This window comes from Antrostomus carolinensis, unplaced genomic scaffold (genome assembly GCF_000700745.2).
Source record: "Antrostomus carolinensis isolate BGI_N321 unplaced genomic scaffold, ASM70074v2 scaffold4246, whole genome shotgun sequence".
Classification (NCBI taxonomy): Eukaryota; Metazoa; Chordata; class Aves; order Caprimulgiformes; family Caprimulgidae; genus Antrostomus; species Antrostomus carolinensis.
In genome coordinates, this window is record NW_010323782.1 from 41,712 (window position 1) to 63,893 (window position 22,182).

At 34.8% G+C, this 22,182-nt stretch overlaps 1 protein-coding gene across 1 annotated transcript in view; it reads left to right on the plus strand.

Moving 5' to 3' along the window:
* Window positions 1-22,182, plus strand: part of LOC104527063 (slit homolog 2 protein) — a gene marked incomplete at its 5' end in the record, with an annotated part of 93,213 nt that overhangs the window by 26,301 nt on the left and 44,730 nt on the right. Inside the window, 7 exons of the mRNA XM_010170680.2 lie at window positions 13,533-13,604; window positions 14,256-14,327; window positions 14,861-14,932; window positions 16,835-16,978; window positions 17,108-17,271; window positions 18,017-18,040; window positions 21,567-21,717. Of these exons, the coding sequence (XP_010168982.2) occupies window positions 13,533-13,604; window positions 14,256-14,327; window positions 14,861-14,932; window positions 16,835-16,978; window positions 17,108-17,271; window positions 18,017-18,040; window positions 21,567-21,717 (699 nt within the window). The remainder of the gene's footprint in view (window positions 1-13,532; window positions 13,605-14,255; window positions 14,328-14,860; window positions 14,933-16,834; window positions 16,979-17,107; window positions 17,272-18,016; window positions 18,041-21,566; window positions 21,718-22,182) is intronic.

Here is a 22,182-nt window from a genome sequence, read left to right on the forward strand (position 1 = left end):
GAAGGATGTACAGGATTTATCAGAAAAATCATTATTTATTCATTCATCTTGATAGTGCTCCCATCACCAGATTCTTGTGCACACCACAAGAAAATTTGCATTATACTTCTGTTTTACATGTGCCAGGTGTTGTCCAGTCTTTTCAGTACTTATCAATATTTGTCAATCTTTTTCTGCATTTTCTGCAATTTTCAACATTGTAATTTGATGTTCTAAATATATTTCATTGACATAAGCATTTGAAAAATCCCTAATATTTTCAAATTACCTTACTCTGGACAAGTTTCTCTGCCCTACAATGTCAGGTGTTTATAGGCTGTATTTGCAGAATCCAGTGCTAAGTACTACCAGCCTGGCATGTTATGCTTCTGCCAACTTTCATGGTCCACAAACACCTCTGATGCTTGCATCTTTCCTGGCATTTGTCTTTGCTTTATTGTACATCATGTGAATAACCTTTTCCCATGAGGCTGACATTAAACTTTATTGTCAGTCGCCCTTCATAGAATTGCTTAAAATTGGACAACTTATATTTGTGAGATTTCATTTTTCTACCATTTCTAGCTTTTCTTTCTTTGTTCTTATATGTGTATCAGGTTCTTCTGAGTAAGAATATAATCCATATTTAGTTTTTGAATGTCCATAATCCAGTTATTTTTTTCTTGAAGTTCTTGTGAAGTTTACCTTCAACACATGCTTGTGGTTTTGTGATGTTTTGCCCTGTTCTCTGCCTGTTCTCTAAAGGGGAAGCCTGACTTAATTCAGCTCTGTTCCTTGTGAAGCACTGATTTCTTCATCTTTGCCCAACACAAACTTCCTGCAGATGAAATGCTGTCAGATCTGTTTCTGCACAAAAATACTTTGTATTTGTTACATTGTCAGTCCATCTGAGACAATGCTGCATAAAATCTAGGTGGTATTAATAATGTTGTTCTCTATTCCTTTGGTGTATATAAACTGTTGGTTTTAATGTGTACATTCCATATTGACAATTTTATGTTTGTTTGTTTTTCCAGAGAGTTGAACCTGTATCTAAATAATGTGCTAAAAACCTCTTTAAATGGAATATTGAATTTCTTAAGTATTAAACATTTGCAGTTTTGATTGAGTAATTTTTTGCATGTTGAAGCTCTGAGTTAGTTCTTCGGGGAGAAGTAAAAGAAAAGGCTTTTTGTTTAGAATCTAAGATTGATGTTATGACTTTGCATTGCCTTGATAGTTCTGCTGGATAACTGTTTGGGGATGACATTTTAAGACAGTAGGAGCTGTCTTCTCTGCTGATGGTTAATGCTTCTGTAGCAGAGCTGGCAAGGAGACTATGTGCTTGCACTGCACTGCAGCCTCCCTGTCTCTGGACTTGGTGTAATAGCCAAAACCACTTAGAAAAATGAGTTTTCACTGGAAGATGAAGTGGTTTCAGAATGAGCAGGCATTCTGTGATGGTGGGAGCAGGAGGAGGCAGAGCCAGTTGCCGAAATGCTGTTTCATTCCACTGCAGTTGGATTTCCTGGTGAGCATCAGGGTGTTCCTGAGAGGATTTTGTGGTACCGTTCTGTCTGACTTCTCAATTGGTACAGAAGTCAGTTGGCTAAAACTTGCAATTCCCATTGCATGAAGTCAATTAGCAGGCAATGCATTGTCTTCCAAGTGCCTCTTGGGAAGATGCCTTCAGTAACAGGACTGCTTATCTCCAAGTAGCTGCCAGTGAAAATGGAAGGAGAATAAAGCCTGTGGTGGTCCTCTCTTTTTCCCTTCTGATTTGAGAAAGCTCAGCCAAATTAAGTATTCAGCGTCTCAGTAAGTGTAATTCGTAATCTTTATTGACTTAGTACAATTGTATCTGCACCAGTTACACCCTTTCTGCAAAATTATTTTCCCTCTTTAATATCTAAATAAACTCACACACAGCTAAATTAGAATACCTAAGCTTTTCTTCTCAGGATCTGTCTGATCAATGTGATATTATTTGAGAAAGAAATGATTCATATTCTTTATATATTTTAAAAAACAAAATAATTGTTTGAGCACCAAGACTCCCCCAGTTTTAGTGCACCTACTAATTATGCAGGAAGCACAGAATTAAAAAAGGTGCACAGATGCACCTTTGCTTCTGGGCCAAATGAAGAGTTTTCATACTATGAGTGACTTACAGAAAACATTTTGAGAACTTAAAATTCCCATAGCCCTGTTATTTTAATGTCTGTATTGTAAACGTTGTGAAGCAAAATACATTGCCCATAAATGTTGCATTTTAATAGTCTTCAAACTTTTGTTATTTACTGTGCCTTACCTTAGCCTTTTTCCATTGCCTTAAGCAAAGCATGATACATTATTCATTCATTAGAAATATCTGTGTTGATTTAGATTTGTTGTTTAAACTCTCCCCTTCTGAAATTTTTGTGGGATGCTATTTCATTGGCATATTCAGTCTACTGTGCTTAACCAACTCCAGTGTTCTAATGCACCTAGCGCTTCCCTCTTTTATCACACAGCTCATATATTAAAGGCATTAAAGGCCATTCTTAAGGTTAAAAACTATTACTTTAATTGGTTTTAGAAAGTATAGCCTTTCTAATGGCGATAGCGTTTATCAGCCTCTATGCAGGCATTCCTTCCACATTTTAGTTTTTCAGCACCGTTAATCTCTTTTCACTTGGTTGCATTTTAGAATTCACCTTCTCCATGAAAATTCTTTGAAGGATTGGCAGAAATAACTCTGGTTCCCTTCAAATAGAGACTTTTTGGCACACGTTCAAACAGACTATCAGAAACCTTACAAATAGGGACCCAGCAGCAATTTTATTAATTGTACCGGTACCTTCTTTCAGAATGGTATGAGTAAGTGACAGGCTGTTATTTCAAAAGAAGAGGCCAAAAAGCCATTAATAAGCTAGACTACCTTGTGAAAATGCTGCTCTTACATTCTTCTGTGGCTTGAACTGCCAGTCAAAGTGGTTCTAAAACCTCTTTCCTTACTCTAGTGTTATGAATAAAACAAAATAAATACAATTGCAATAAACGTTTTTAAAGATGGTGCGAGTGGGAATTACCTGCTCTTATGACTACAGCTTCATATTATTTAAGCAAACAAGCATAGGATTTAATTGGTTTTGTTTTTTTTTTTTCATTTTTGCTTGTATTAAACCATTTAAGTAATCAAAGGAGGGACATAATTTTGTTTTGGTTTTGGTTTTTTTTTAGATTGGTACCAGTCACTACAATGGTGTTTTGTGGGGGAGGGAGGTTTGCTGGAGGGGAGGGTGACTGGAGGGTTGCCACTGTTAACTAAGCAACAGTTGTATAAACAATTTTAGTCTTTGTAGGAGGCAGAAAGAAGCCTAAGCCACATAAGAAATGAAATGAAAGAGAACTTACAGAGTCAGGAATTTTAACGGTTCACCTTCATAGTCCAGTGTAGTGAAAAGTCACTGACTTCGTAATTACTATGGCCTTCAAGATAAAGTTCTTTCTTGTGAGTGGAGCTTTCTAATGTTTGAATGCCAAAATTAGAAGCTGTATGGCTGTTTCATGATAACTTTATTTACAATTCCCATGAGTTTCCTAATTTGTCCCTTCAGACTTGTCTCATCTTACCTTCGTAATTTCTACTGTTTTTCTTTGTGTTTTCATCTTCCTCCATCTCTTTCTCCCTTATACTTTATTTTCATAAGTCTGTTGATAAATGAATGTGTATTACGCCAAGCTCTCAACTATATCTTTGTGAGCCTTATGATATTAAGCAGGATTAAAATCTCCTGAGAGTGCTTCTCATAGTAACACTCAAATTATATTAAAGGAGAAGGGGGAGGGGGAAAGAAAGGGAAAGGAGAGAAAGGGGAAAAAGAAGATGGAAAAGAGGGGAAAAGGAATGAGATCTGACAGAACTGAACTTGACAGGTGGACTTAACCAAGACAGAGTGACAAGTGACCTGATCATAACTGCAGACACCGGGGAATTGCTTCATGTGAATGTGGAATTTTGAGAACTGGGAGCTTTATGTATGTATCTTTTCCAAGCTGAGCTTGGCAGGTGTACAGTTTCACCATTTCTTTTGTCTTTAAAAATTCATCTTTAGCTAAAAGTCCAAAGTACAGCATTAAATAAATATCTGTTTAACAGAGACAGTCTTACACTGAGATGCAAAGATGCTTCTAAGGATGACCCTTTAAAGAGAAAAGTTACTTGGGAAGGCTATAGTTACATTTATTGACGACAATTTAAAGACTCACATAGCAGGAAAACTCTGAACCAGCAGAGATAAGGCAACTACATCTATTTCTAGCAGCTCAAAGTGTGATTCGGCTATCTACAATAGCCTGAAAGAAATGAGAGCAAACTCTGCATCTTCACAGCTTGAAGGGAATGGGTCTGAATGCTGTGGGGAGGATGCAGTAAGTTACAAGACATTAAACTGATGATTGTTTTCCAGGGTCTGCGTTTGTTTCTGCTTCCTAGTGTAAATCAAAACATTGATCTTTTTTAGGACTTGCACAGAATGTTAGCTCATAAATATCATTTTCCTCTTAAACAGTTAAGCTGTCAGCCAGAAGTCTTACACACCCAGTGAAGTTCTGGAAAGATTTTGACAAGTTGGTTTCTATATATACATAAGTCTACATAGTCATTGATCTTATTTCACTATGTATTTTAGTAGGCTGTGAGAATCCTCTATAACTGTATTTATCTTTTTTCCAGAAAATAGGTGTTAACTTTCCTGTGCTACCCTAAATGGATGGATATCTTTGGTCTCACTATGAAATATTTCATAGCCATTTAATTATTCTGATGGCTCTTTTTGAAACTTTTCTGATTTATCAAAATATTTTCTTAATTCCTGACATAACAATTGCATACAATACTGCCAGTGTACACAAGTGTCTAGTAAAAAGATGATGTCTACTTATGAATAAGAGAATTAAAATAATTATTATAGTATTCAGTTGCTTATGAATACTGATACATACTTTGGTCAGTATGAAGACCAAATTTTTGAATTTTCACAAGTTGCTGGCTTGAAATAAAGTGCATTAAAAGATAGATAACTAAGTACCTGGCGGAGACATGACTATTTGCTAAATGCACCTTTGACAAATTCACATGATCTGGCTCATCCAGCCAGGCTGGATGAGGCTTTGAGCAACCTGATCTAGTGGAAGGTGTCCCTGCTGATGGCAGGGGGATTGGAACTAGGTGATCTTTAAGGTCCCTTCCAATCCAAACCATTCTATGATTCTATGACTCATATTTTCTCAGTTCTTAATCTAACATTCCAAACTTTTGAGCAACTTCATATAGCTGCCGTGTTTTTAAAATTGACTTTTCTCATACCTGCTTCTTTTCAACTGTACTTCATGTGTACTTTTCTTCAAATCTTCTCTTATCTTCCTCCCTTCCCAAAGGTTTTTAAGACCAATCCTGACTAATGTAATGAACTTGATATTCAATTTTTTTTTTTTTACCAGAGGACTGGGGGGACATTCCACTTTTCAGTGACACAGAGAGCTTTTGTTTCTGTTTTGCTTAAAAGTTACTATGTTTTTTATGTCCAGGAGCTTATATCAAATAAGAGTACATGATTTTTAGATGCCTTATTATTCGTTACACTGTATTAGCTATATATTTATCTTTTCCCTAGAAGTTTGTTCAAAAGAATTCACAGGAGTATGACTTTACATATGGAGGAGGACCAAAAAAAGATCCCAATGAAATGGAAACATTGAGTGCAAAATAGCTGACACGAAACTAAAATTTTAGTATCAGTATACACTGTGACTGGACTTTTCCACATATTGCAGCACCTCATTTTAAGGGCCGCCTAGTTTAGTCTGTTAGTGCAAATAAAACCATTAACTTTGAACATCTTTGCTTGAAAAAACCTAATAGTGATTTATAATTTTACTAGAAAGCTTTTATGACTTGCCACTCCCTATTGTAAGTGACACTCAGTTTAGACTATTCATCTGTGGCATCAATGATGTGAATACAGTTCTCTCTATACATGTTTTTTTGATTGTAGGAAGGTCACTATTTCTTAGCAAAACCAGTATTTATGCCTGTTGCAATATAAAACAAAATTGTTTGTTTTCTTTATCAAAAATGTAGGAATTTGCTAAAATCTTAATATCTTTCATATGCTAGATGTATATAAACACACAATAATTACATTTGAATAATGAAAAATGCATTATCCATGAGACAATATATTGAATAAATGTGAAACAAATTAAAATCGGGTAAAGGAATCCACTGCTGTATTAACTTCTTTGCCTTAATATATTTAATTTGCCAAGACAGTTTTCACTGAATTATCTTTAACTTATCTTTGGAATTCCTACCTTAATATTTCACAAGCAAAACTTAAAATACATTCCATTTGACTGCTTCAAAAATAGATAGTTGTGCTAATTTGATAGCTAATCCTGTCTGCTTAACACACACAAGAGAAATGATTTGTCAGGCTCTTACTCAAATATGTTTCTAATCTGAAAATTACTGGTAAATTGTGTGGCTTTATGCATTTTTTTTTTTAAAAGCTTTCTTATTTTAGTTGTCAGACAATGATTTTTGTAGGTAGAATGTTTAATCTGTTCTTTATTAGCATGTCTTTTCAGAAATGAAATTTTTGTTCTTCTCTCTCTCTTAGTTTTTTTACTACCATCCCAGTGGATTTGGGAGCATGTCAAAGAAGCCTGTTCCATAGACTACATATTAGTAGTAGCTTTTTCCATACATTGCAGAGTGTAATTCACAATCACAGTATTAATGAAGGGAGAAACTGAAAAGTGCTATAAAAGATTAGGGCTCCATGATTACTCTGGAGAAGTATTTTTTGCAGCTCATCTACTAAAGAAATAACATCAGGTAATTTTCCCCTATCTGTGTAGTTGTATCTTTCCCTTAGAAGTTTAGTAGTGAAAAGACTACTGCTGCCATTGTTCACATCTTTGGCTTTCTTCATACCCTTGTGTCCTATCTTAAAAACTAATTAAATTCAGAAGACAGAGGATAATTTCAACAGTCAAGAGGATGTAGAGACACAGAACAACAACTGGAGAGGAAATGTGTGAAACCAGTACTGGTTTTCAGACACACTGGAAGTAGGTACTGGCCAAAATGAATGCCGTTCCACCTCTGGGGCTTTTGTGCAAGTTTCTGGTGGGTACTGAAGTAGAAGAGGCACCTTGAGGGACCTCTCTGTACTCTGCCAAGGGAAAGAAAATAACTTGAGCATGGAATATATGAATATTTTATACAGCATGAAGAGAAGCTGGAGAAGGCCCATCTAGCTCTTCCAGAAAAACCCTTATAGATCTCTTGACAGCTGTGCCACACTCCAAATGTGTTGTTACTCTTAGAATTTATTTTCACATATGTCTCTTCACTACTGATAACTTTTCCTTGGCAATAATATGACTGAAGTTACTGTAAAAGAAACTATGGATACTGACTTTTCACTGTATTATATTTCATCATCAATTAAATGCTTTCTTCATTGTTTATGTGTTTCTAAATACATGGTCCAGTAAGCAGCAACCACTTGTGAAAAGTGTTCTCAGTTTAAAACTTTATTTACATTTTTGTGGCAAATTTATGTTGTAAGTCCGTGTATTGTTTAACAGGTAGTAAGGATTCCTGCCACACTGTCGGTCTTGCGCAACAGTGGGATTCTCAAGCTAGTGTTCTGCTCAATGAGAACAGGGTGACAAGTCACTGCTTGTAATGAGCCAAGAGTAGAGCAGGATTACATCTATTTTTTGTGTACTTAATAACAGTCACTCTGAGCAGCTCAAGTAGTTTTTGTATTATAACAACTCTCATCAAAAATAGGCTAATTAGAGAGGCTTTAACTTGACTCTAGGTGACTCAGGCTACAGTTAGTCAGATGCTCTGACTGAGCAAATAATTCTTTAAGAAGTGTTGCGTTTTGCCTACAACCTGATCTGTAACAATTAAAGAATCTAAAGCCTATCATCATTAATGGTCCTGTAGGGTTCAGAGTGCAAGATGGGCCTTTCTGTGATGAAAAATTAAACAAATGCAGGTTTGGGACTTGCTTTTGAGTAAATGCAGTCGGTTGTTTAATAGTTTTAGAATGACAAGTCTTGTTTCTTTTTTGAAGTAATGCAGAGTAAAGAATCATCTGTCATTTACGATCAGTCCTCTGAGGAAGTATTTGATAGGACAATTAGACTGGATGTTAACAGTTTGGCAAGCTTTAGGGCAACATTGACAGTGATATTTCATATGCAAATATTTAGGAAACTGTCAACCAGATTTATTAATACACAGAATTAAAGCCTGAAATTCTGAAGGGCAAGTAATATAGTCATTCAGAATACATCTTTTGTTTTGTTAGACATGGATGATACCACAGATTTCAACAGAATTCTTTTGCTGCGAAAGTTAGAAGCGACATTTAGTAGATATAAGCACTCTGGAAATGCAGTTGTTGAGAAAGGAAAAAGAGGTACTTTGTTTAGTAGCCTCAAGGATTCACGTAGCAAAGGGAGACCATTACTGTTTCCTTGTTTTAAAAACAAACAAACAACAACAACAAAAAACCCAAACTGGCAGATGTTGCATATGATGAGATGTGCTGGCTGTGTATTGTAGTTCCTCAGATTCAGGACCTGCTCTGAATCCCATCATTGAAATCTATTTTCTGTTTTCTCACAGCTGTTTTTGCCATTTACTTTAAAAGCAGATGGGGAAAATGCAAAGAAGAGCTGTCAATTTTATTACCATGTATAATCAGCATCTGTGCAATACATCAGACTCATTGCACAGCTTATGCTTTCTTCTCTGTAATAAAAATTCTTTTGGGGTTTCTTGACAAGCTTCTTGCAGGCTTTTTGTGAATTAGCAGATGCTGGAATTAAAAGTATAGATTAATTAACTACTAAAGCCACTGTTGTATTGACCAAATTTACTTAATCCAGATGTTATGTTCTTATTGTTTAATTATAAAATATATGGCTAGTTTTCTGCTCCATAATCAAATTTGTGTTTTCTTTAAAAAAAATTAAAAAAATTATTGCTATGAAATAATTTTTCTCAGATATATCTCCGACCCCTTAACATGCATTTAGGTGTAGCACATTTCTGTGCAGCATTTTTTACCTTTCCCTCTTGGGCAGGCTTAGTATATTGTACCCCATCTGCATGATTTAAAATCAAAATTATTCTGTAGAGAACATATACTTCTTTCCCAGTCTGTGGTGCAGAAGTCTTTCTTCATAGAAATTACTTTTTATAGTGGGAAAATAAGCCAGTTTAAAAGTGTCAGTATAAATAAGCATGTTGTCTGTCTCTGTAAGTGCGGAAGTAGTAATCAGTAATGGTGTGCTGCAGGCTTATAGTAGAGAACAGCATCCTCCTGGAAAGTGTCAAGTGATTTACATGTCACAGGGCTCTCTGGGGACCGGGTGGGAAGAATCCGTCTGACAGCTGGGGACCTACTTTGGTTTGATTTGATTAGGTTGGAAGTCACAACTGCAAAAGCACCTTTGTTTCTTAGAATAGTAGGTGGTTGTACATTACAGTGTCTGCAGTGATAAGCAGGGGGGGAAAGATTTAGAAAAATAAATGTTCACAGTACATTTGCTAGATAGGAGAGATTAGGGAATAGTCTTCAAAAAAGGTTTCAACCAGCTTGGCAGTGTTAAAAGACAGTAAAACACTTATATATTGATGCAGGACTTCTTTGAAGTGCAACACTAAAAGGAGCAGGAGACTTAATACTAAGAGCATTAATTAACATTTGTGTGGTGATGGGCAGAGTACTTCTACATGAGGCAGTGCAAGCTTTGATGAAGCATGTACTTAACTTCCTTCCTCTCTTATCTTATTAAATATGCTACTAAAATTGACTGTGCCTTTTGGAAAAGAAACCACCAAGGTACTATATATGATACATAGATTACCATTTATAAAATAGAATGACTTCTGGGATGACATTGAAAGGAGATGTTGTGTACAAAATTTAATACAAGTTCCGTGGAAAAATACTGATACTAGCTTTGCTTTTTGTTCTTCTCTAATATAATGCTACCTCTGGCCATGTCATTTGCAAGCAGTTACTAGCTGATTTTTTCAGTAATAGATAAGTACATCTCATCGTATCCCAGAATTAAAAATGTTTAATTTATTATGAGGAATTAATATAAAGGAGGTTTTAATTACTATGGTTTTTATCAGTAGAATGCAAATTTCCTTAAGATATTAGTCTATCTGTGCTTTGTGACCCTGGAATATATCTAATTAGATTTTCTCTGGAATAGTGGATGCAAATTTGCACTTGGTGAAATTCAGCTGATTCTGGGAAGATAAAGCAGAAGATTAGGGGATAACAAAGCTTGAAAATGTGAATTTGATTTACTTTCTTTACAGACAAAGTGAAGTATAAAAGATTTTTCTTCTGTATTTATATAATCTTATTTTTCCTTTCTTATACTAATCTCATTTTCAAAAATGTGATGTGTTTTAACGCGTACACTCTGGTGTAAGTTAAGAAAAGACATACTTAGATGATCCTACTATGACAAATCCTTTATCCAGAAGAGCTTGTAAATTTATCCCAGCACTGCACAGTCTGTCTATTAGACTATAAATTCCTCAGCAAAAGGAAATGTTAGGTGAAGCTGACATGGAGTTCATTTTACATATCCACCAGTGACCTGATAGTTTGCTCTATTAGACCTGCTAGAAAATTAGCTTTCAGAAATATACTGTAGTGGGACTTCTTCAGGTTTTGGACCCATATAATTTGTAGAGATTTGGGCAGCACTAAATTAAATCTGCTATTCCATCTTCTCACAAAACATGGCATATATGTATGCTGTAAGGTACTTCAGTTTATAGAACTAATTTCTTTTTAAATTGAAAATAAATTAAATAAAACTGGAAAATACTTTGTGTCTTAATTTAACATTAGACGTTGTCTTTCTTGAATTACCTGCCATATCTTGTCTAGTTAAGAGCATTGTATGGTTACAGATAGGTGAATGTAGACTGGAGTCCCTCCAACCCTAAGTTACAAATCTCTACATCATGGGCTAATAAGCAGCATTTATAAATTATGCTAGTGACAGCCTCAGGTGGGAGCATTGCCACTGCAGTATCTGTCTTTCCCATACACACAGAGGCATTTTTTCCCAGTGTCTCTCTCTCCAGCAGTTCAAGTCATCCTCTGTAATATGAACTAATCCTTCTCTGTCCTTTTTACTGCCCTCTCCTCTTTGCAGTCCTCTGTGAATGCCCTGCATGTTTCCCTGTGCAAGAGATTCTTTGGCTGGTTTTCAAAGCTACACACCTGATAAATGTCTGGTCAGGCTATCCCTGGTGGTTAGGCAGTTGGTTGCTGCCAAATAGAGTGTGTAACAGGAATGGATGGATGGCTGCCATTCCCTTCATGGCTGGGTTAATTTGGTTTCTCAGCTCCTTCCCATTGCTAATGTAAGGAAATTTTTAGAAATTTATTATCTGAAAGTTTTACCTCTCTTTGACCTAGCCAGCTGAGTAGAAAAATACCTAGATGATAAGCATGCATAATCTTTATTTTCTGAGGAAACCAAGCTAAAAATGTAGTGTAAGAACAGAAAATACTTGGGTTTGGTCTAACTTGGTGTTGACCTTTAACTTAAGCAAGTTTTTACTTATTCAAATGTTTGCCTTCTGCATCTACTCAAGTGTACTGGAGAAGAGTTACCTTGATCCTTTATAGCCTAATACTACTGGTCTGATGCTAAACGTGTTTCATGGGTCCAAAAGGCTCAGCCAAGGCAAAGAAAGCGTATGAAAGGATATTGTGTTTATGGAAAAAAGTTAACAATCTTTTGCCATAGGACTCCCTGCATTGTTTAAAATATACCTGAAAACTCTAGCTAGGCAACATTTTCCTAGTTAAGGACTTTTTTAAAAATATGAAACTTGTCAAAAACAGCTCTGACGAAGTGATATTTTCTGTGTGTCAGGAAGATTTTTCAAGGCTTTTTTTTTTTTTCTTGGCTTCTTTATAAGCCATTCAGAACCAAATTCTGCTAAGCTAAAGCATAGTCAGACAAGAAATGTTGAGTACTAAATATATAAGTATCTCCATCTGAACAAAAACTTCACAAAAGCAGTAGAAAAAATCTTTCTTTCATTCAGCTATGCTGTGGTCTCTGGAGAAACTTTACAAAAAGAAATAATTGTTGTATGAATAGGTTCTTGGAAGGGCTTATTCAAAGTGAATATATGAGCTTATTAGTTACACTGCACACACAGAGATTCATATGTCTCTTCATTAGAGCAAAAGTTTAACAGAAGAGAGTTAATAAGACTAGAGTAAAAGGAAAAAAATAGGCTGGTGTTCATGCATCTAAATTTAAAAAGGCTTTTTGACCTTAGAGTCTGAATCAGTGTCTGAGTGGTTTAAAATAGTGCAGTAAATTCTACAGAATTTTGATTCCTTATATGAAATAGATTTTTGGCATTGTCTTTATTTACTTAGATCACAGTAAGAATTGATACCTGTGCATGAAAGAGGGAAATAGAAAGCTTATTAGATAAGCATGGTATGGTTGAATAATACTGCCTTTTCCTGTTGTACCTTTTAGTATTAATAGTTTCATTCCTTATGTCTACATAATAAAATTTTTGCACTGCTATAACCATGAAATACTATAGTATGTGAAGAAGTAGTTTCTTTTTTAAATATGCTTATTGCTGTATCTATTTTGACTTATTGGCAACTGGGCCATAGGTCTGTATCAGCATAGATTTCCCATATGCAAATCTCTGGAAGTTCAAGAAATTCTTAGAAAACTGTTTCCGTCAGCAAATTCATACTTTGCAGTATAGCAGGTTTCAGTCACAGTCACTGTAAATACAACGCAAATGTGGCCAGTAACATAAACTACAATTTTAGATAAAAATACTTGTTTAAAGAAGTTAGAAGTGTGGATATGCAATCTGAGCATTGTATCATAAAGAAAATGTGTTGCGTACTGTATCTAAAGAAAACATGTGTGTATGTTTAAAATTAAGGCATTTGCCTTACTGCAGGTAGCAACATATGTTATTTGTTCTATAGGAACATTCCTCTCCCCTTTCTTATGGTTTGCATATTTGAATGATTAATTCACAGAAGTCCTTAGACATTTCTAAAAAAAACTAAGAATAATTGCTTATAAAAATCGCTGTATGTGAATAATAGATTGGAAGTAAATTTTTTTAATGACAAATCTAGATTAAATTTTACAAAAACCTTGTGTGCTCTGAAAATTAAGTTTTCTTTAGATACAAAATCAAGACTGAGTTTTAATTTACAACATTACACTTGATAGGTTAAAATTTTTGGTTTTACAAACAAAACCTGATTTTTTGTAATGAAAACTAACATGAAATGACCTTGTTTCTCAAGATAAAAATTATACTGAAAAAGAAAGCAAAAGCAGCCTTCTTTGTTAAAGTCTCTCCCTTCTAGTTTATTATGGCTTTAGATTGTTGTTTAGTTTGGATTTTGTATGCTTATGTTACTATTCTTTTGCAGACGATTAGAACAAAATTCAATCAAGGTCATACCTCCTGGAGCTTTCTCACCGTATAAAAAGCTTCGAAGAATGTATGTACCAAATAATCTAGATTTATTTTTTTTGTTTTCATATATATAAACACACACACATACTTATATATCAAAATAAAAAACTAGTCAAGGTCATACGGAAGAACTGCAGTCAATGTGTGAGCATTTAAGAAAGTTTTACTACTGGTAAATAACTGATATGGCATCCTGATTAAGACCATATAGCATCTTTGTCACATTGACAATAATTGTTTTTTTACCAAGTATTGAAATTATTTTATATGGTTCTGCATAGAAGCAGTATGTTACTGCAGTGAACATTCTATTAAAAAAAAATAATTAATTAATGGGGATAAGTCACTGTTATTTTGGAATACCTTTGAGGCTGTATAATCCTGTGGCCACAGAAAACAGAGAATTCTTTATAAAATGTACTTAAGCAATTAGGAAAAGTAAATCTTTTTGTCATTTTTTTTTGAAGTATTTGAAAGGTCTGTTTTTCACCATGTATTTTTGTTTCAGTGTACTGTCAGTTTTAGTGGTTTTTTTATTAAAATTCTTTGGCAGTGTTTCACATAAATATTTTAATTTCTCTCTCCCTTCCATGCCTAATTCTAATTATGTATTATTTTAATGTTTGCTATTTTGAAAACGGCTTGAATTAATTGAATCAAATTTCATTTATTGCAGTGACCTGAGCAATAACCAGATCTCTGAAGCAGCTCCAGATGCTTTCCATGGCTTGCGTTCACTCAATTCACTGTAGGTATCTGTTTGACATGTAAAAGCAGAAGCAAATTTCTCATATTCTTACAGTGAATTAATTTTGAATTTTTTGCTCTCTGCAGAATTTTCATATAAATTCAATCAATTCTGAAAGCTGTAAAAATAATTTCAGAATGTTAGAGTGATAATCGAATATTGTATCAAAGCTGGACACTAAAAATGGATGGGTTTTTTATAAACACATTCATGACAGAGTTGAACAAAATCAAACATTTCTTTTATTCCCTGGTTAGTTGTTCTTACAAACAGCAAATCCACTTACCAAGATCCCTTAGTAAGGCTGTAAACAGTAAAGTGCTGATTCTGCTGAGAGCTCTTTGGACAACACACCTTTTGGGAAAATGTGTGATCCTGCTGCCTCACAGGGCCACAAGGATCTTCCAAGTATCAAATTGTTGCTGTTAAATTCCCTCAAGAAAATCCAAATTTCTCTATTTTTAAAGTCAAAACCACATAGTATATGCCTTTCATAATGGCAGCCTTGTTTGCTTTTTTATTTCCTGGTACAGTGTCCTCTATGGCAATAAAATTACAGAACTTCCAAAGGGCCTGTTTGAAGGACTTTTTTCTCTGCAATTGCTGTAAGTACTTTTTAAAAAATATTTATTCTATTTTGGGATAACGCAGAAGGGCAAACTTGAAGAGTGATATATGCCTGGAGAAGAACTGGCAGGAAATCCCATATGTAAGATCAGAGTATAATAAAAACAAATTAACTTAAAGCCAAAGGAGTCAAGGCTGTTGTAGGCCAGCTTGTCATTCATCCACAAATTTGATCATATCTCAGTTAATGTCTCAGCCTAAAATTATTAAAATTAAATTATTATCCTCTGTGGAATTTATAAGGATAAACCACATAAGATATGATAACGTCTTGCCCTGTAAACAGCAGATACTATGCATAAAGTTGTGTGGGAACCATAGAAGAAGGAATATTTGTATAATTTATACAGAGAAAATATGTAGTGGAAATGCTATGTAACTGTATTGCTGGTTCTACCCATGGAAGAACAGAGTTGCGGTACAGTTTCAGTGATGACTTTTAATGTTTTCTGATGCCCTTCTCTGTACAATTGACTCTGTAAACTCCAGCTGCTATTTCATTTAACACTTTGGAAATTTCCGTCTGTAATCTTATAAATAATTTCTATTTAGATTTACTACTGGGCATAAAGAAGAATTTCATGGTGATATGTTTATTAAATGTTGTCAGTATTTGGCAGAAGAGGCTGTGCACTAGTTGTAGTGTGTAAAATAAATTAGTGAAATAGGCCATCAAACAATGGTGGTGGTTTTTGAAGAAATTGTTCCAGAATAACTGATGTGTTGATTTAAAGCTTCTTCTTAAAGAATTTAAAATTTCTTCCCACTTGAATAGAAGTATTTAAAGTCCAGATTTCATGGTGTAGTGATTGACAAAATGTGTGTTATTAACAACTCATTGAAGATGGCAATAAGTAAATACAAGGAAAATGTAAGTTCTAGCACCACCTAGAGGTTTACATTTTGCTTTATTTTAGTCACAAACTGGTGTAGTAGTGGGGAGGTATTCATTCTTGTTTTCCTTTAAAGAAATTTTAGTTACAAAAACACATTTCAGAATTTGTAAAAAAAAAAGGGAAGAGACATCTCTAAACTTCTGCTTATTCTGTATTAATAAAATATCCATAACTTGATATACTTTGCACGTATTTCAGTCTAAGTAAATTTCTCCTTGTGTGGCTTGTGTGGTGAAACTATTTATCAGAGCATTGGTTTTCAGAACCACTATTCCATTCGATTCCTGCCTGGATATGGGAAAAAAACCCCCAAAATATTTGGTTATAAAAATGCACCTAGTTGAATGACTTAAAAAAAAAAAATCTTCAAAGCATGAAAGAGTTGGTTAGATTGGCTTGTTTATTTTAACTTTAGAAATCTGGGGGGTAAAGGGAAGAAAAGGTTCCCTTTGAAGATGGAGAGGAAAAAGGATCCAAAACAGATTTGGATATGTTCCATGCTACCAGTTTTTACTACAACTCTGTTAATGCGGCAGCATGCTGATTAGTAACATATAATTAAAAGTGCCACTGCACATCTCTTCCAGCTAATGAACACAGTGTTCAGTTCCTTTTTTGTTTGTTTATTTATCTGGCAAAAGGAACTAGTTTTTCTTGTAGACACTTGATTTTTTAAGCTCGTTTCTTTGCACAAGTACCACACACACACATTCTACCAGGACATACAAGAAATGTGATATTAGCTGAACAAACCCACACATTTCAACTCCAACGTGCAAATATTTAGGATTAATTTCAGAGCACCTAAGTAAGATATTTCAAGATATTCACTGAAAATACCTTGTGTCACTCTCAGTTAATATTTGCTACTGTATCTCTTGTTCTGATTACAAATACACACAAAGAATTATCTGTGAAAAAAGCTGAAGCTGCAGCAACACTGATCAAATTATTTCAGTTTTATAATTGTCTTCCATTAAACAGATTATTGAATGCCAACAAGATCAATTGCCTGCGAGTTGATGCTTTTCAAGATCTGCACAACTTGAATCTTCTTTCTTTGTATGACAACAAACTTCAGACCATTGCAAAAGGCACCTTCTCACCCCTACGTGCAATCCAGACCTTGTATGTATGCTCTTGTTTATGGTTGTCTTTAGTATGACTTCATACTGTACAGTGTACTAAAAATATCAGGAACTACTGAAACCAAAGGGAAATAATGTGTGAAAATATCGGTTTTTTTCTTCATAAAAGGCACTTGGCTCAAAACCCATTTATCTGTGACTGCCATCTGAAGTGGCTGGCGGATTATCTTCATACAAACCCCATTGAGACCAGTGGTGCCCGTTGCACCAGCCCCCGCCGTCTGGCAAACAAAAGGATTGGCCAGATCAAAAGCAAAAAATTCCGCTGCTCAGGTAATTTTCTTATTTCATCTGCTATTTTTCTTTTATTGGCAAAAACAATGGTTCTAGAAGTTCTAATGAAAGCAGCTGACTCTCTATGGAATTATTAAACATTCCAGAATCCTTATTTCTTTGACTGAAGTGGGGGCAAATCATGGAAATCATAGACTTGGATCATGGAACACTTAGTATAGTTAACACATTTACCACTGTTTCTGAGTAGCCTTAAATCTAACAGATGAAATGCAAAATATAATACTTCAGAATGAAGCTGAAATTATTCACTACAAGTATCACCTACATAAATAATTTTTTTAAATTTCCACAAGACTCTGGAGTATGTGAAGGATGTAAAAATGTCTAGCTAAATATGGAAACATGACATAATCATTTTATACAGGGAGCTTACCTCATACTGAAATTTACTGTTTTCTTTTTCTAATCTTATTCCATTTCCTACTTACATTTCTCCAAATCCTAACTTTTGTCATATGGTATCCAGCTGTTCCAGGTGCATTTCACATTCTACAATTTATTCAGTCTCAAGTGCAAATACCAGATGAGAACTGTTTGTTATCTGTATTCTGGACACATCTATAACTATTCATACTTCGTTGTTTACCAGCTCTCATTGTGAATACACATTTTTTTCACTTAATTATCTGTAGTTAACGGTAGTCCATAGTTAATCTAATAAAACTCATTCTTTGCTTGCTGACATTCAGGTGCATCTTCTATTTTTTTTCTCTTTATTTAGCTAAAGAACAGTATTTCATTCCAGGTAGGTTTGGCTCTGCAGTAAGATTGACTAACTGCAGATACTCTCTCTCTTCCCCCCAAAAAGCAAAGTTTGTTATAGCTTTTAGGAAAGTGATGCATGTGTATTAACATTCGTCAATACCTATAGCTAGTCGTAGTTTTCCTTTGTAGATTACAAGTAGTTCTGTTTTCTGAATATAAGAGCTTAGCATGCGGCTCCATTTTTTTCTTTTTTTCTCACAAATTTGCACACAACCTACCAAAATATACTTTTACGTAAATTATTTAGAAGGTTGCACCTGCTAGTCCATATTTCAATTGACACCTTTACTTACCTTGCACTTTGCCTTTCTGCCACTACTGTTTTTAAAATGTAGCTCTTGAGCTGCTTTTAAACACAGGAAAGCATACTACCATCAAAGAGCTAGTACAACTTCAAAAAAATAAATTATGAACATTTTCTTCCCTTGTTTTCATGCTCTACATTGGCTGAAGCTACTGCTCTCTCACCCTCCTTGTGTTTACAAATTCACAATGGCATACTTGGAGAAGAAAGCTGCATTAAAAACATTCTGTGGGCACACACATACAGTGAATCAGAAATGCTTTGTGTCAAAGAAAATATGACTTTAGAGTTGGGGTGAAACAGCAATTTACACACCACTTTAAGCTACAAATGTCTATGATATTTTCACAAAAGATTTACAGATGTTGGCCCTAGCTCTTTGAAATATGTTTCTTTCTTTATTTTACCTTGCTTGTCAGGTGTGTGCACTGATTTCTTAATAGAAAAAAAACAAAAACAAAAACAAAAAACAATTATGCACTTGCATTATGTTCCTAACAGATTATAAATGATTGATTGGCAAAATAAACAAGGGAATAATGAATCTATTGATGAATTACAGTATGTGATTTACAAGCAGGGTTTTCTACCATAGTTTAATATAAAGAAAAAGATCTACAATAATTGATTACGACACCAGTGCACTTGTTCTTTCAAGTATTACAGGTATATTGTCGTTCTACAGTGTTTGAAGTACTGATTTATTGATTGTTCTTAGTCTTTGTCTTTTAAGCTGGTATGTTTAACAGCTCTTCTCCTAATGCTGTGTGATGTATCACTTAAATTCGCAGCAGTTGTGAAGTTTTTCATGCCCTCATACTAGTATGTTGCTTTGAATATGAAGAAAAGACAAAATGAAATACAAAATAAGGCAGCAATTTGTCAGCATTGGCAGCCGCGAAAATGTGTTTTAAGGCAGCATAAAACAGAGAGGGATTCAATTTCTCAAACCCGTAGTACCACTCAATTCCTTAATGAGTAGAACAGCTGTATTCCTGCCACAGAGTGACTTCTACTCAACCTTGCCAGCACAACTTTTCCTCTGAGTTAGAAGTGTTTTCTTGCCAGCAAATGTCTCCACAGCCTGTTTATAATATGGCCACACATGCAGTTTAGGTTTGTTTACATACCCTTTACAAAATGCTATTCCTGGAAAAAAAAAAAAAAAAAAATCAAGAAGTGTTGCAGACTTACTGAAATACAGCTTCTGTGCTTACTCTTTCTATCAGCTTATCAGGGAGATGCTGCATAAAGTTCTTGTAGTTGTTGAGGACCTTGTCCTTAAATATTTTAGCTGTTTACTGTAAACTGCTAACAGTGATTTACTCTGGACACAGAAGGGAAGAAATGCATTTGCAGTCTCACTTATTGGGTATTAAAAAGTGCTAAAAACACTTCTTTACACCTCAGTAAATGCTGTAAAAATGTTAGCGTTTCTTAAAATACTTAAATACTTTTTATATTTGTTTTAAATATGTCATTGGGAGATCTTGCACTGCATAAGCTAGGAAGTCATAGTAGATTTCATTAGAGACATTTGGAAGATTAAAGGTTATATTAAGTATTAAATCATTAATTTGAAAAAAATATTGTTTGTCTGTTTGTCTGTTAGTTCATAGAAATATTCCATGTAGTTATATCATACGTGTTTCTTAGACATTTTCAAATGCTAGATAACATATGACTGTTGGGAGTTTTTTCCCCTCCCCTGAGGAATCTGTTTCTCCTATGTTTGTTTGGTTTATTAAGGTTTTAAGTGGCATAGCATGGATATATGTTCAAAGGAGCTGCTTTTAAAGAATACATTCAAAGCAGTGAAGAATAATGCATGGGAAGCATTATCATCCTATGATAAATCTGTAATTAACCCCAATCTTTTCTTAATTTTTTAATGCCACTTAAAATGAATTATTCTTTCTCTCTGCTGAAGATGGTACCCCTTAGCAACATCTTCTAATCAAAATAAAATTGAGTAGAGGACATGAGAGTTTAGTTCATGTTTTTGTCTTAATTGGGATTACTCTGTCTTTCTTTCCTTCTTGGCTATCTTTACTTTTGCAGGAGTTCACCATTTTGGCTGTAAGTAAAGTTCAGTGTCTGAGCTAAATCACAATGTACCTCCCAGCCCTGATGCACCTTCTGCTAGTCTCAGTCTTTTCACCTTTGTCCAAGAAGAACCCACAGGTCCTTTCAGCTTCTCTTTGTTTTCTTTGTCACCCACCCTCAGTTCCTTACTGGATGTTTTCTCCTGATATGTTTAGGACATTTTCTTTGACTGACTCTGGGAAATGGTGGAGGAAACTTTCAATGTGGTTCTTTTTTTTTTTCTTTTTTTTTTTTTTTTTTTTTTTTTTTTTTTTTGTACTTTTTATTTAATCTGTGATAGTAATACTGTTACTGTGGCACTGGACATTCAGTAATAAGAATGCCATGTCATGTAAGCAAGTATTAAACTTCAAATGCTTCTGTAACTTATACTTACTCCTTCCTCTTTTCCCTTGCTCTTAATCCTTGGCCTAATGGATGCAGTTTTGATAATGTAGCGAGATTTTCTGTTGTGCTTGATCTAACCATGTGGTTGTGAGGTATGAGTAAAACATGGTTCTGTCAAGCACCATGGAACGTCACGCAGCTTTCTACAGCATGGCAAGCTGCTGAGGCTTAAGTCAGGATCACACATTTTTTAAATTAAAGCTGAAAACAGGGCTTTCAATCTTACATGTTTGAGATGATGTGGAGTATCAGGACTATAAAAAAATATCAGGGGTTAATGAAGTCCAGTCAACAATACAAATTTGTAACAAGAGAAAAAGAAAAGGTGGCATTCAGTATCTATTTAGTCTTGATACAGAGAAAGAAAGTAAATTCTAAAAGAATCAGTGGCATTTGAGCGATTAGTTATAAAAAAGGCTAGATTGGCTGACAACATAATCAGCAGAAAGTACAGCTGTGAAAAGCTCAAGTTAATGTTATCCTGTTATGTGAAGTTGGTCACAGTTTCTTTTTCCAGCATATCTTAAGCCCCTATATTTAACCCTCTCTTGAAGCCCTTGTGTCTGTTCAGTATCACAAAGTTTATCATACATTTCCCAAGCTGCCCACCCGTTATTTGCCTTGCAGACATCTTTTCAACCTTCTCACAAGAAGCAAATCTTATACTTTGTTGACTCAGTATCTGTATTTTGACTTGACTCTTCCACAGGCACTGAAGATTACAGATCCAAATTAAGTGGAGACTGCTTTGCAGATTTGGCTTGCCCTGAGAAATGTCGCTGTGAAGGGACCACAGTGGACTGCTCCAATCAGAAACTCAACAAAATTCCTGATCACATCCCTCAGTACACAGCAGAGTTGTAAGTTGAACCCATAATAAAGCATTATTTGCTTATGGAAAAACTAACTTAAAATTTCAAACAGAAAACCACAGCTTTACTCTTTTGAACAACAAAAATTAAATGTAGCCTCTGTGGTGCACTTCAAAGGACTAGATATTAATAAAAACAATTTATGCATCATTTCAGTATCATGTAGGCTTAAAAACTTATGATACATAAATGAGGTAACTGTTCTATGTTTCTAGTTCTGCAGTACATGAGCTCTGTGCCTGGATTTTTTTTAAAGGTAATGATTTGTTTTGAGGGGTTTTTTTATTTTAACTTACAAGAGTAAGACATCCAGTAACCAGGGTTCTGTTTAAAAAGTGCTACCTACCTGTTTGATAGAACAGAGCTGATTCTTCTTGTGCAGAGCACACATTATGTGTGTTTGGCAGGAGACCAGAGGAAGATAAAGCAGACAAACAAGACAGAGTTGGGTTA